The sequence below is a fragment of the Patagioenas fasciata genome, chromosome 3 (genome assembly GCF_037038585.1).
Source record: "Patagioenas fasciata isolate bPatFas1 chromosome 3, bPatFas1.hap1, whole genome shotgun sequence".
NCBI classification, from domain to species: domain Eukaryota; kingdom Metazoa; phylum Chordata; class Aves; order Columbiformes; family Columbidae; genus Patagioenas; species Patagioenas fasciata.
In genome coordinates this window covers 28,203,315-28,217,939 of record NC_092522.1, presented here as the reverse complement: position 1 = coordinate 28,217,939, position 14,625 = coordinate 28,203,315, and the positions used below count along the sequence as shown (strand labels likewise).

The 14,625-nt window shown below is 37.0% G+C and overlaps 1 protein-coding gene across 2 annotated transcripts in view; it reads left to right on the top strand.

Moving 5' to 3' along the window:
* The window catches only part of CENPF (centromere protein F), a 47,001-nt gene that overhangs the window by 13,861 nt on the left and 18,515 nt on the right, over positions 1-14,625 (top strand). For both annotated transcript variants that reach the window (XM_071805988.1, XM_065833620.2), the window contains exons 8-12: positions 793-918; positions 3,322-3,450; positions 5,064-5,186; positions 8,893-9,028; positions 10,261-13,715. In XM_071805988.1, coding sequence (XP_071662089.1) covers positions 793-918; positions 3,322-3,450; positions 5,064-5,186; positions 8,893-9,028; positions 10,261-13,715 — 3,969 coding nt within the window. The remainder of the gene's footprint in view (positions 1-792; positions 919-3,321; positions 3,451-5,063; positions 5,187-8,892; positions 9,029-10,260; positions 13,716-14,625) is intronic.

The following is a 14,625-nucleotide window of genomic DNA, read 5'->3' as shown; positions in this document are numbered from 1 at the left end:
AAAACAGTCCTGTTCATCCTTTGCCATTTTTCTTATCCCTTGGAAAAAAAAAAAAAAAAAGTACATATTTTGTGTTACCAGATTGTTTTGGGAATAAAAATGTGGTTTTCTGTTCAGGGACATTGCTTCATTCTCTGAGGTAAAATAGTATTAACCTGACAAACTGAATTAGATAAAAAGGTAACATACTCTTAATGTGGAGGTTAACCTAGAACATGATCTACTGATCTTTTTTAATTAAAGTTTAAAATGTGAAAGCCACTCTTCTGTTCTTGCTGAAGTAGACTAAGGTAATTACCTTTTTTTTTTCCTACACAAATCAATGTGCTGAATCACTCTGAAATTCAGTGGAATATCCACGTATTTTCATCCTAAATATGTAGTTCTTTAGCAGTTAGTTCATAGGGACCTGAGATACTGAAAATTTATGTTTTTTGTGTCAACTACAGTACATTTCTGTAAATTGTCAAAGATACTGATTTTCTGAAGATTTTTTAATTTTCTATGTGTATACACCAGTACATATATACACCACACACTTAACTATATGTATAAAAGTATATATATTCTCTTTATATATACACGTATTATCACTAATGTAAGCAAGTATGAGTTTAGAACTTTGGGTAGCTAAGAATTTATATGGTACCAGCTAAAGTTACGCTGTAGCTTATGTGAATGCTAGAATGATTGTAGTAGGTGAAATCGTTCTTTTCATATGAATGCATATAAATGTCAATAAAAGGTTACTTGCATTTTTAACACTTGTGGTTGATAACTGAATTATGTTAGGTCCAAATGATGGAGCAAAAGGTGAAAAGATTGTCAGAAGAACTGAATTGCCAAAGACAAAATGCTGAGAGTGCTCGTCAGTCTTTAGAACAGAAAATAAAGGCGAAGGAAAGGGAGTACCAACAGGTAAGGCAAGAACTTTGTAATTTTGACTTCCTGAGGAAATGAAATCACATGGCTTATTTTGTGCGTCTGCTTTTCAGTTAATTGCGATCACATCTGATAGAGAGGTAAAAGTTGCAAAGATAATTGAAAAACTGAAAACAATCATGCCAATAGAGGGAAGAGGCTGTTGGAGACACATGGAATTATGTTAGTATTTACTTCATGACAGAGAATATGTGTGAAAGACCCAGCTGAGATACAAATCCATGAGAAAGTAGGCTTCATTGTTCACAGAATTAGGTGTATGTGAGTTCAAACTTAATAACTGACTCCCTTGTTTCTATGTAATCTGAACTATTTTTTCATGTATTTTCTTGTACACAAGAAAATAATTTCTCTATTATTCTAATTTTGGTTTATGCTTCATTTTTAGCTTAGAAATAGGTAACTACTTTATTGACATCTAAAACTAGAAAAATCCTAGAATGATAGAATGGTTTGGGTTGGAGAGGACCTTAAAGATCATTTAGTTCCAACCCCCCTGCCATGGGCAGGGACACCTTCCATCAGACCAAGTTGCTCAAAGCCCCGTCTGGCCTGGCCTTGAACACTTCCAGGGATTGGGCATCCACAGCTTCTCCAGGCAGCATGTTCCAGTGCCTCACCACCCTCAGGGTGAAGAATTTCTTCCTTCTATCTAATCTAAATTTACCCTGTTTCACTTGATTTGTTTTGGGCATTTACTTAAACAAAGAAAGGTTTGCTTTGGTTTCTCTCATGCTATAACACATAGGGCTTAAAAAGCAGAGTCTTTTCAGTCCATCAGCTTCAGAAATAACGAAATTCTTTGGAACTTAAAGGCATTGAATTTATTATTAAATTAATAAGGGGTGCACTTGTTTCCAAAGGACCTCCTTGCATGAGCTCAGGAAACGCTTCTGACCAGAGGTTTGCAGAAGGGCTCTTTGGAGCTAATGTGTACTTTACTCAGCATTAGTTACTGGTGTCAGCTACTGTGACACCCAGCTGGTGTCACATCTTCCCCTTTGCAATTGTATAGTGCTTCTGACACCTTCTGGTGTGGGAATGCAGTTGCAGACTTAGCTATATTAGGTTCTATGTAAAAAAATGCTAAATTATACATATACACACATATATAGAACAATGATCTTTCAGGATTTTCTGTTTATGACAGTTCTACACTTATCTATACTTTTCCTGTTAAAAAAGAGCTGTTTGTTTACTGGATGCCTCACTGGTATAGGAAGTGTTTTGGCCTCTTGTGCTTTTTTTGCTCTCCAGCAGAATGTGATGGGTGCTGGCATCATTCCACATACACGACTGATGAAAATACACTGACTTGTGTGCAGGGGGTTCATGCACCTGGGAGCCACAGCCACATTGCAGAAAATGTTAGCTCTAGTTCCTTCATTCTGAACCTTTCCTTTGGTGTTATTAAGTAATTTATTTTAATTATTATTATTATTTTCTTTCTTTTTTTTTTTTAATTGTTTGTTTTGTTTGACTGGTGACAGTATGTTACTGTGTCTTTTAGTGAAGCATTTTGCCTGTGTGAAGTAACTATACCTCTACTCTAATAAGAGAAGCACAAGAGCTTTGCTGCCTTTTCCCCATCAGAAGGATCTTAGAATATGTTAGTAGAGCATAATGCAACTCTGGTGTAGCGCTTATTGCTGATAAATATCCCATTTTTTCCTTCATTGCTTATTATTGCCCTCATGTCTCTTGTTGTTTTGCATCCTAATGAGCCTCTGAAACCTGCAGAATCACAACTGTAAGGTCCAAAGGCAGAGGAACAGGCCTCATGAGAAATGACAAGTACAGCTGTTTATCCTAATGGATGCCTACTTGGCATGTTGTAAGATCCACAAGAACTATATTGTCCCTCTACAGACTTCAGGAAGTCTGCTTTGGGAACACTATGTTTTGTGCAATTCTCATGATTGCCCTTCTAAGATTATCTTGTTGCTCAGTCCCATGCTAGGTATTCTTTTAAGATTATTTTTAAATTTTTCTAGGAAAAAAATCAGGTCTATAGTATGGTGAGTAAATAATAGCAGAGAATAATTTGTCCACTTATACGAAAAATCTTCAAGATGAAGAATTTTAACACCATTACTTTCACTAATTTTTGATTTTTTTATTCCCTTTCTGTGATAGGAATGTTGCTGTAATGGAGTTTTTAAGCAGATGACATGAGTCAGGTTAGGGCCCTTCTTGCCCATGTGATGTTTGCAGCATGCATCAAGGTTGTTGTTAAACTGTTATTCACCATGTAAGACAACTGTCTCTGAGCAGGCAGTATCTGCTAATGAAAGTCATTCATTATCACTTTAGTAACCCAAATAGAGACTTGTTGCAGTTCTGTGTTTATTTAATTGCTGCTGTACTACTGTTTTCTAGGAACTCTCTTGTCAGCAACGTGCCTTGCAAACACTGGATCAGCAGTGCAACCAGATGAGAAACAAACTGAATCAGGAGCTACAGCAAGCCAAAAATGACTTCAATGCTCTACAGGCAGAATTTGACAAAGTAAGCTTTTTTATTTAATATATTCTACTAGAACTGGTATTTAGTTGTTTCAGCAGTACTGCCTTAATTTAGTTATACACAAAGAAAAAAAAAAAAGAAAAAAAAAAGATGTGGGGACTTGTATTAATGTTTTGTACAGTTTGTATTAGCTGTTTCGCAGTTACCATTTCTCACTGAGATACTGTGTATTTAAATGTGAATGAAAGGATTGTTAAAGTTTGGGGCTAGTCCACCTCCCACAGGGAAGGAGATGTGAATGCAGAACAGTGCAGCTAAAATAAATCTATTTGAGAGAGAAGCAACTAAGGCTAATCACAGGAGACATCACAGATAGAAAACATGCTGAGGTGTAGTTTGATGATAGAGCTAAACTAATCAACAGGTAGTTGACCTTTCGAACAGCAGCTCCATTTCATATACCCTGGCCTTGTACTCCTGGTGCTTCTTTTTTAGCAGTGCTACCCCTCATTTGACCTTACAGAGAGCTGAAACAGGAGCTAAAAGAGCAAATAAAAAATTATATATAAACTGGCCTATGTGTACAACGGCACAACAACACAGGCACAAGTGTTTGCTATCAGTTTAACACCCTGAACTGGTTCTCCACAAAATCAGATGAGCGTCAAGCCTTGTGTAAAGAGGAACATCAGTAGGAGGGTCTTCCACAGCTTTGGTAGCAACTAACTATTTGATCTTACTAGTAGTCACAAAATCACAATTTTAAGGAATTTAGAAAGCAGCACCAGCCTGAAGAGAGGGTGACCAGGAAAGAGGAATGTTTAAAATGTCAGAAAACTTGATAGCAGACATAAAGCAGCTGAGCTAACTGAATTTCTAAAAAGAGACACATGTTCTTGAAAGTTAGATTGAAAAGCTCCATTAGCAGCCCGGCTGAACTGGAACAGCATTCCTAAAACTGACAACCGCTTTCTCGCAGGCTTGCTTTGTTTTAGAAATATAGCTATGGGAATGCATTCAGTCAAATGTTCTCATTGAAGGTTTCTTTATATGCACACTCTTTTGTATATGCTCACTGAAGAAACCGATTTCATTGAGAGAAAATGAGGTGCTTTTTAGTTCTTATTCCAGTAAAGCTAATTTGTTACCTAATGACCTCAGAATATACTTTTTTTTTTTTTTTTTGACTTGATAATGGCGTTTTTTGATCTGGAGCATTATAAGACTGTTTTGAAAGAGTTAAGACCTGTTTAGTTTTTATGAAATCTGTGTAAATGAAGCAATAAGTGCAGTTATGATCCTAGCTTTCTGATTCTCATAGCTTTAGCAAAAAGGGTGTTACATTCCCAGTCTCATTTGTACCCTACAGATATCATTGTGGTGATGTAGCTGTAAGTTGGATGTATTAATCTAATTTCAGACAGTCTAGAAATATATGTATTTTAGAGACATACAATCTTTCTGGTCAGAGGCAAAGAAGTGGAAAGGCAATAAGCAGCTGTTTTCTAAACCATGGTAAAACAACCTTAGGTTTATGATGGTATAAAAGAATGTAGTTTTATTTTGTAATAGAATGTTAGAGTTCAAGAACTGGAGTTTAAAAAGAAAATTATATAAGCCTATGAATATAGTGTCAATTTTCAATGTTCTTGCAGGTAATGGCAGTGAAACAACGCTTGGAACATGACACCAGTAATCTCACCCAGCAGCTGTGCAGGGCAGAGCAGGCTTTATCAGCAGCACGGGCTAAGGAAGCTGATTTGACAAGAAGCTTTGAGGTAATTAATGCAGAAGAGTAGCTGGTAGAATTAATAGCATGAATTAGTAATCTGTAAACACCAGTACTGTTGAGCATTTACTCACATAGCCTATTTTCCTATAACCAGTCTTTAAACACTTTTGTGGATTGTCTTAATAAAGTATCTTAGTTGTAGCACAAAAGAAGGTCTTCACTAACGTCATGTAGATTAATGCATTTTGTGGAACTGGCTGTGTGGTTGGGGTTCATTGCTGTAATGTTGTTCATATGATTCTAGTTCATATTGGACTTACCTTTTATCAAAAATAGGTTTTTGTTTCAAGAGATTCTTGCTTTTGGTTCTGAAATAAAAATATTTCAATGCTTGACTGATTTTAAAAGTAAATTCTAGAATCATTGACTCTGCCAAACTCAGAGGTTGTATGCAAAGACTTCCTATATCCTCTTTTTTTTTTTTTTGAAAAAAAAAGGCATTTTTCCTAGGAAAATCACAGTCCAGCATATATACACTGCTGTAAAAACTTGCCCCAAAATGAAGATAAATTCAGAGAAGACTTTTGATGCTGCCGTGCTACCTCATATTCACACATGCAGAAATCTTTCACTTCAATGTCTTCTTCTTTGTCTTCCCAATCATATCATTTTGCTTTGGTGGCAGTTAGAGCAGCTACACTAGAAATTATTACAGTTGTGCCACTAGAGACCTCTCCATGCAATTTTTATCCTCTGGAGAATCAGGAGTAGAAAAAAAAAGAGAGCTCAATACCTATGTAATCCCTGTCTGTTTGTTTTATTTAAACATTATTATTTTGCTTGTTGCTTGTCATCATGAGCAGATACAAAATAATCTGGGATAATTTCTGCCAGAAATTTACCTGTCAAAACCCTATGAGCAAATGTAAAGTAAAATAGTTGGTTTTGTTCAGATCAGCACAAACGTTGGTACAGTTTTAGTATATTGTGAAACTTCAGGTACATCCATCCTGGTAGATTCAGCTGTCTGGGAACATTCCCAGGCATTGGGATGTGACTATTTATGCAGTTAATTGTTAGAACAGCACTTTGCATGACCTTGGCCCAGCTGACTAGCACTTTTTCATGCAATTCCCAGGCCTAGTTTGGGAGTTCACATGAGCCTGGGCCCATGCCTAGTCAAGCGATTTGATTAGAGCCACCTGTTTTAGAAGACAGACCTTTTGTGGTACAGATACGTGCTGTTCCCTGCCACTTGGCCTCAATCCTAGAGAGTAGCCCTTGAAACCTATTTAGTAAATAAACATAACCAATGCCTTCCAGTGGTAAGGCTAATCAAGATAATTTTTGTTCTTCCAATCAATGTATGCCAGCAGAGGAAAGCCTCCATCAAACTTCTGCACATTCTTAATCTAATCTTCCATATTTTTATTAAAAAAAAAAAAAAGAAAAAGAATGTTTATATCAGATATTGTGGGCCTGTGTACTTTCTGGCTTCAAAATTGTAGAGTGAGGTTAGATTTGATGCAGTTTTTTGAGATCCCGTTGTAAGAAAGCATCTAACTTGTGGAAATACCTTTTTGATGCAAATTCTTGGGAATGCTTCATTAGGCTGTAATTCGAGTCAGGTTTTTTGTCTTTGTATTTGTTTGTCTTGGTCAGACAAGTGAACACCTGGTGACAGTGATATTGTATTGGAACACAACCAAAAAATTTATAAGGAAGCTTAATCTGGGGGAGATTTTAATAGTTGAAGAGATCAGTAACATTACAGTTCTCTCTAGCTTAACACTCACACATGAGAAAGCACAGTATATGTCACCAGAACTTAGGAAACGGCTTGTCTTCCTCACTCTCATAAATAAGTATAATGCAAAAAATTACATGGGATTGTTTCAAAGTCCTAGATTCTTTGTTGATGGTAGATTTTGTTTATAGCAAAAGAAAACAAGACTAAGATTGGCTTTTCCTTTATCAAAGAGAGGTTTTTTTCAGTCTTATGCTAATGGTGTAACTACGGAGCGGAGAATACAGTTGTTTTCAGTTGGTTAATCCACTGCTGGTTTTAACCCTCACAGTGTAATAAGACTGGTATTCTAAAGAAGTCGCAAAACAGTTACACTTGTGAGACATGCTGGTTATGCTTACTATAAGGACAACTAAGCTTTGCAATGGTGATATCTCAATAGGTGAGCAGTTGTGGCATCTTAGCATATGGTTTACTTTTTGATGGCACAAGTAAAGCCCATAACTATTCTTGGAAAAACTGGTCAGTCTGTCCCTAAATTGCTTGTAAACCTGCTCCGTCAAAAGTTTCTCCAGGATAACAGTGCTGCCTGTATCTAAGTTCTGGAGTTTGCTTTGGTTTGGTTTTTGATTTTTAAAGGGACAGATGCAGAATGGCCTACTTGAGTAAAACAATATCCAAGTAGACTTGATAACTGGATTGAAACCAAACTGATTATTTTGCTTCTAACTATGGTAAGTGTAAATGGCTAGTTACTATCAGATACTTATGCCATTAAATTATGGGATCATGGTTTTGCTGAGAACTGATTATTGTGAATGTTTGCACCAAATCAAAATAATTGGACCTTTCACTCATTTAAATTCCTTATACTTCTTTGTTTTTCTTTCTTTAGATCTATCTAGATTTTCTAATGAACAGGTTTGTTTGGTTTGTGTACTTGTATTGCATCTGCATATGGTGCTTTGAATGCAAGAAGTTTGGACACTTGTACTTATTCAAAAAATTATTAAGATTACTAGAAAACTTTCTTCCTTAAAATTTATGGGACTGGATTTTTTTTTAATTGTGTGTAGGGAAGGCTATGAGTAGAAGGGAAGGTAACTGCTAGCGACAGTGACAATTTTAATCATGTTCTGGGGTGATTTATTTATGCTGTTGCAAAAACAAGCCTGCTGTGCCAGCAAGCTTCTAGTTTTTTCATCCAGACCTTTCTTTTTCTTGAGCTTGGCTTTTGTGAATTGCTGCCCATCTGCTAGTAGTAAATGGATGAATAATTGACGGCCTGTTTCCAATTGGGCCGTGCCAGTGCCATGCCATCTGTTGTCCAGCAGCACAAGAGTTTGGAGAAAAAGAATTCATTTCCTTAAAAGAACTTTTTTTTGGCTTCCTAGATCAAATGTATTTACATAGTTTTGTTTGTGTGTGATGTGGGGTTTGCTTGTTTGTTTGCTTGTTTTTTTAAAACTTAATTAATTTGGACCAAAATACTCTTAATGGCAAAACAACACTCTGAAAGAGTAAGCACTTCTAAATAAAATTTGACCAGTGTTGCCATGATGATGATGTTCAGTGGAAACAGAACTTGTCTCTATATGAGATGACAGGTGAAATCTGATCTATACATTACTTGTTAATCTTGATGCATTTGCAGGGATTGGTTTCCTTTGTTGCTTTGGAAAAGTAGCCGAACTTCATCAGCTCAGATTTTGTAGGACATGTCCTGTCCCATCTCAGTCTGTTTGGGCACGTCATGTGGAAGTGTTTGCTCTGTGCAAACAAGGGACACGCTAAACTACATCAACTGGCAGCATCTCTCGGATGCTGTGAAGAAGTTAAAAATATTTGAGCTTATGTTCCCAAGCAGTGCTTAGGAACCCAGACATGGCTGCCCAAAGACTTAATAGGACCTAATGGAATATCTTGCTTTTGATTTAAATGAACCGAATTCTTTGAGCCGCTTGGCAATTCACATGAAATATGTCCTTATTTGGTTTTGTTTTAGGAAGCGAAGCAGCAGAAAAACCTTCTTGACTGTCAATTGGAGAAAAAATTGCAAGAGATTCACCAACTTGAAGAAGAACTAAGTACGATCAAGCAGTCTCTAAAGCAGAGCCAGGATTTTGCAGCAGAGATGAAAAGTGAGTTATGTATTTAAATTTGCACAAGTCCTGTTGCATGTTTAATGGTGCATGTTTTCCTGCAGTCCTGGAAGTTTCATAATGAATTAGGTAAAAAGTTTCCACTATGGGATATGATTAGTGTTTTTAACCAGTATTGAGTTTGTCCTAAATGGAAATGCGTTTTTGTCTATGAACATATATAGTTCCTGAAGATACACAATTTTGAAATTAATCAAAGTGTACTGAAGTTTTCAGCAAGCTGAATTTAATACTATCTGTTCAAACCAGAAAACTCCTCTTTTGTAATTGTTTTATATGTATCACAGAATTATTGAAAAAAAAAAAAAAAAAAATAGGAAAATGTTGCATAACCACTGATAGTTGAGACTTGCTTGCAGTGTTTGTTTCTAGTTGAGAACACATTATTTCAGGAATTCAGTTAAAATATACTTTCTAGTTCTGCTGGATCTGACTGAAAAAAAGGGATAGCTTCCTGTTCATTTTTGTGCCTCAATCAATCTTCATGTAAGATTTCAAAATGAAGCTTTGGGTTGGAAAAGACCTCAGACATCATCAAGTCCAATCCTTGGTCCAACTCCAGTCCGTTTACTAGATCATGGCACTAAGTGCCATGTCCAATCTCAGTTTAAAAACCTCCAGGGATGGTGAGTCCACCACCTCCCTGGGCAGGCCATTCCAATGCCTGACCACTCTCTCTGTAAAGAATTTCTTTCTAATAGCCAGCCTAAATTTCCCCTGGCAGAGTTTAAGCCCATGCCCCCTTGTCCTATTGCTAACTGCCTGCGAGAAGAGACCAATCCCCACCTGACTATAACTTCCCTTCAGGTACTTATAGAGAGTGATGAGGTCTGTTCTTAAAATTAATGACCAAACTTTTCATTTTCTTTCAACTGATGATTTGTTTTCCATTGTATAGAAAATTTGCAACCTTCACTGTCTAGTTAGTGGGCCGTAATGCTTTTCCCCTCCCCATTCTTATTCTTGGGAGTTCTTAGTCTGTTCCTATGGAGGCAGGGAAGAAATTATGACAATTTGGAAAATGACTGTGTAAGTCAGACATTCTTTGGCAGAAACAGAGTGTAAGACTGACCCATGAGAAGGTCGCATACTGTAATGGACCTATCCTGTTTGAAAAATAAAAAAAAATAAATAAAACACCAGCGGTGCTATTTCATATAACAATTTGGTGAAAATGACTGGCAGAGATTTGATGGTGTTTTCTTTTACAGATATGAATGCATTTCAAGAAGCAGAGCTGAAGTTACTGGAAGAGAAATTTAAGAAGCAAGAGAGCTCCAGTTTGCTGGAAAATCTGAAAAGAGCTTTAGCTGACATGGAAAAGCAGCAAGATTCTACCCAAGACCTGCTGAAGGAAAAAGAAAATCAGATTAAAGAACAAAACTGTAAAATAAATAAAATGGAGGAAGAATCAGAAGCTTTGCAGATACTCCTTGGATTCAAGCAAAGAGAATGTGAAGAATTGCAAAAAGAGGCTACTGCTTTTTCTCAATGGAAAAATGAAAATGATCATCTTATAAATGAACTTAAGTCTGAAAAGGAAGGTATGCTGACTCATATTAATGACTTGGAGAGTTCCCTTCAAAGTCAGGAAATCAAAAATCATGAGTGTAGTGAGAAACTCAGAATAATGGAAACTGAAAGTGACAGGAAAAGCACAGAGATTAGAGAACTTAAAGACATGCTGGAATGTAAAAGTACAGAATTAGAAGAACAGAAGAAAGCTTCTGATGAACTTCAGCGTAAAGCAGAATTTTCTGATAAGAAGTACTGTAAAGAGACAGAAAATATGTCCTGTAAAATATTGCAGCTTACAAACCAAGTTAGTGAACTAGAAGAAAAGTTAGAATTATCGGTGAGTGAAGGACTGCAAAGGGAGCAATGTTATCATGACCTGCTTGGTGAATATGAAAAGATCTGTTGTCTTGTAAAAGCAAAAGATACTTCAGAAATGACGGAAGATGGAGAAGTTAATTTACAAAGTGATCAAGAGAAGACTGTTTTAGATAATGCACAACTTCCAGCAAATAACTCCATTGCTGAGGATCAGGCGTGTGCTAGAGCTCTTCTAGAAGTAGGAAAACCTAAGGATCTGGCCATTTTACGAGATCAGATCTCTTCTCTTGAGTTCTCCTTAGTGGCTCAAAAGCAGCTGAATACAAATCAGCAGCAGCAGTATGAAGACTTACTGCAAATCAAGGGTGAAACAGAAGAAAGATTATTTCATGTAGAACAGATGCATGAAACCTTCGTGACAGAAACTAAACAGCACATCAGTGACCTGCAAGCAGATATTTCAGCACGTCAGAAACTAGTTGAAAAAACTTTAGCTATTCTTGAGGAAAAGGACATGCAACTGCAAACTCTGAATGAAAGATTAGAAAACCAACAAGCTGAGCTTGAGGATTGGAAGATTAATAATAAATTGCTTGAGGATTCATTAAGACAGCTGAAGCTCATGTCTGGAACTTGGGATTCAGAGAAAAAGGACATGTCTTCAATTATTTGCTCATATAGCAAAAAAATTGAGGACCTTACTGCAGAAAATGCAACCCTTAGGGATTTAAGCAGAGCTTTAGAGCAAGAACAAATAACTTTACTGGAAGCTAATAAAAATATTTCTGATAGTTTAAAGGAAAAAGGAGAAATCATTTCTGAAATGTCTGGAAAACACAAGGAGGAAAGACATCGTATTGAATCAAGAACTGAAGAAATAAAAGCAGAGCTTAAAGTTTTGCAAGAAAAGTATAAATCAGTGGAAGAAGAAAATGCAAATTTGATGAGCATTCTGAGAGAGCAGGCAATTGAATCTGAGGAAAAGAACGCAAAATTAGAACGAGAGAAACTGGTGTTTAGTGAGAATAAAGATATCTTATGTAAACTAATAGCCTCAGAAGAAATAAAAAAGGATTTGATTCAAGAACTTCAGCAGCTGCACTCAGAATTTTCCAGTGTCCAACATGTACCTACTATGGAACTTCACTGTTCAAGACAGGAAATGTTAAATGTCAGGGCAACACAAAATACAATGCAAGAGAAATGTGATATTGTGTTTGAAGACAAGGAGCAATTGGGAAAGGGAGTAGAAACAAAAAGTGAACCACTAACATGTGATGTTTATTGTCAACAGAGACTCCATTCAGAACAGCTGAGAAAGTCCATGGAAGAAAAGGAAGCTGAGCTGAATAAATACCAAGTTAAACTTCAGCTTCTCCAAATGGATTTTGAGGACAGAGAACTCTCCCTGGAGAACTGCAAGTTAGAAGTGATGCAACTGGAGACTGCTTTAAAAGGCATGCAAGCAGAGCTTGAGAAAAGCGTGAGAGAGAAAGAGAAATTGCAGCAAGAACTACTGTCTGTTAAAGAATTGAAAACTTCAGATTCTTCACTTACAGGACTAGATGAAGATGGCCACTCATTGCAGTATAATTATGATAGTGATTCCCAAAATCGTGGCAAAAGAGGAATGGATGAAAGTTATTCATCTGTCTTGCTGGCATCCTCTTTGCAGGTAGCAATAAACCATCTGAGCGAGCTGGAGAAAATGTGTGAGAGGTTGCAGAGTGAGAACATTGTACTAGCCACTGGATTTAAAGGCTCAAAAACCAATGACATCACAAGTATTAATGAAGTGGCAGAGGAGGAAGAGAACAAAATGAACGCAGATAAAAAACTAAAAGTGGAGAAAGCTATTTTTCCTGATGAACTTATGGATCAAAGTGATAACAGCAATGTAAGAATGCATTTTGATAATAAGGAAATGTCCTTCAAACTTAAAGAATGCAGTACTGGACACAGTCCTGACTATGAAGACTTAAAATTGTCCAGCAAAGAAGTTACAACACACTTTGCTGAAATAAGAGAGAAGCTTTTGTCTTTCCAGAATGAACGTATGAAATTATATGAACAACATTGCAGTATGAGCTCAAAGATATCGGAGCTACAGTCTTGTATTGAAATATTGAAGGCAGAAAATTCTGCATTGTCAACAAGTCTGAGCAATGTTCATATAGCTTCCCTGAGAGTGCCACTGTCTTTTAGCCAAAATGATACCTTCTCTAAATTAGATGAAACCAAGTCCACAGTTTCTTCCTCAAATAATTTTGAAAGTCCCGGTTTTATGCAAGTAAGTGAGGTGGTTGATTCCTGTAACAGTGGTATGTACAAATGGGCAGAGGAAATGAATCAGCCAGACAGTTCTGCAGAAATAATTCCAGGAGGTGCAACAGAAGTTTTGGTTGAGAATTGTCACAATGGTTGCAAATTGGACTCTGATAGAGAGCCCGGCAGTATTACTCCTAGAAAATCTAGCCCTGAGAGTAGAATTGAAGAACTGCAGATGCTGTGTCAGATATATGAGAAAGCCATCAAAGTGCTCCAAGACCGATTTCACGTTCAGGAGAATATGAACAATGAGGAAATACAAGAGCTGAAAAAAGTTATACTCTCCGAAAGAGAAGAAATAGATCATCTCAGAAAGCAACATCTATCTGACAAGGAAGAATGGCAGCAGAAACTGAATAAAGTGACTATGGAGATGGAGTGCAAACTGGCAGCAGAAAGAAAACAAACTGAGAATCTGTCTTTGGAACTGGAAGCGGCAAGACTCCAACTACAAGTCCTTGATTTAAGTTCTCATTCATTGCTGTGCACAGATATTGAAAACGTGAGTAATTACTGTCCTGCAGATCAGTTTTATGTGAATCCTTTGATATATGGGAAGCCAAATTTAAATTCTGAAGTTGAATTTGTTTAAAATTGTGTCCCACAGAGGCAGTACTGTTCTTTAGAGAAAGCAGAAAAATAATCTGTACCTTGAATTCTGGTTTATGCATCACAGGGATCATGAAAAGTAGCAAACAATTAGTCTGTCAGAATTGTGTAATACTTTGCGCTACTTATTTTATCTTCAGGTCTGTGTCAGTGTGGATCCTGCCGTGTTAGTGGATGTGGACCCACGATGTGTGTCTGTACAGTCCTTACAAGCTTAGATCTCTGATTTAACACAGTCTGTTAAAGATACACACACTTCCCATGCCCCTTCACTGGACAACCTAGGACTTCTTCCACACCTCTTATTCCTTTCAGTACTGTCAACAACAGAACGAGCTGGTAACAGAATAGTTAATTTTCATTTTAACCTGAATTCCTTCAAAATACCAAAGGAAACAAGAAATGTGGCAGTTGGCTGTGTCTCTTTCAGCACTGTAGATGGCATGTAACCAGTGTACTAGAATTTGCTGCTCCTTGTAAGGAGTGGCAAACTCAAAACTTCACTCAGAATTGAGGAAAACCAGTTTAATACTTGCACATAGTGTATTAGACTAATTCTCCATAAAAAGAAATCTAACGAGTGCTTCTGAGCATTCCAGTTTCGACCATTAAGTCCTGTGTGCGTGGCCTCCAGTGCCCAGTCAACACAGACCCAGAAATTAGAGTTTAACACTGCTCTCACAGTCAGAGACATCTTGAAAGCTCCACATTTTGGCCAACTGTGCAACACTGAGCAACTCTTCCTTGCAGAGGAGAAAATCTTCCACATGCGTCTGTTACTTGTGGTTCACATAGAGCATCCA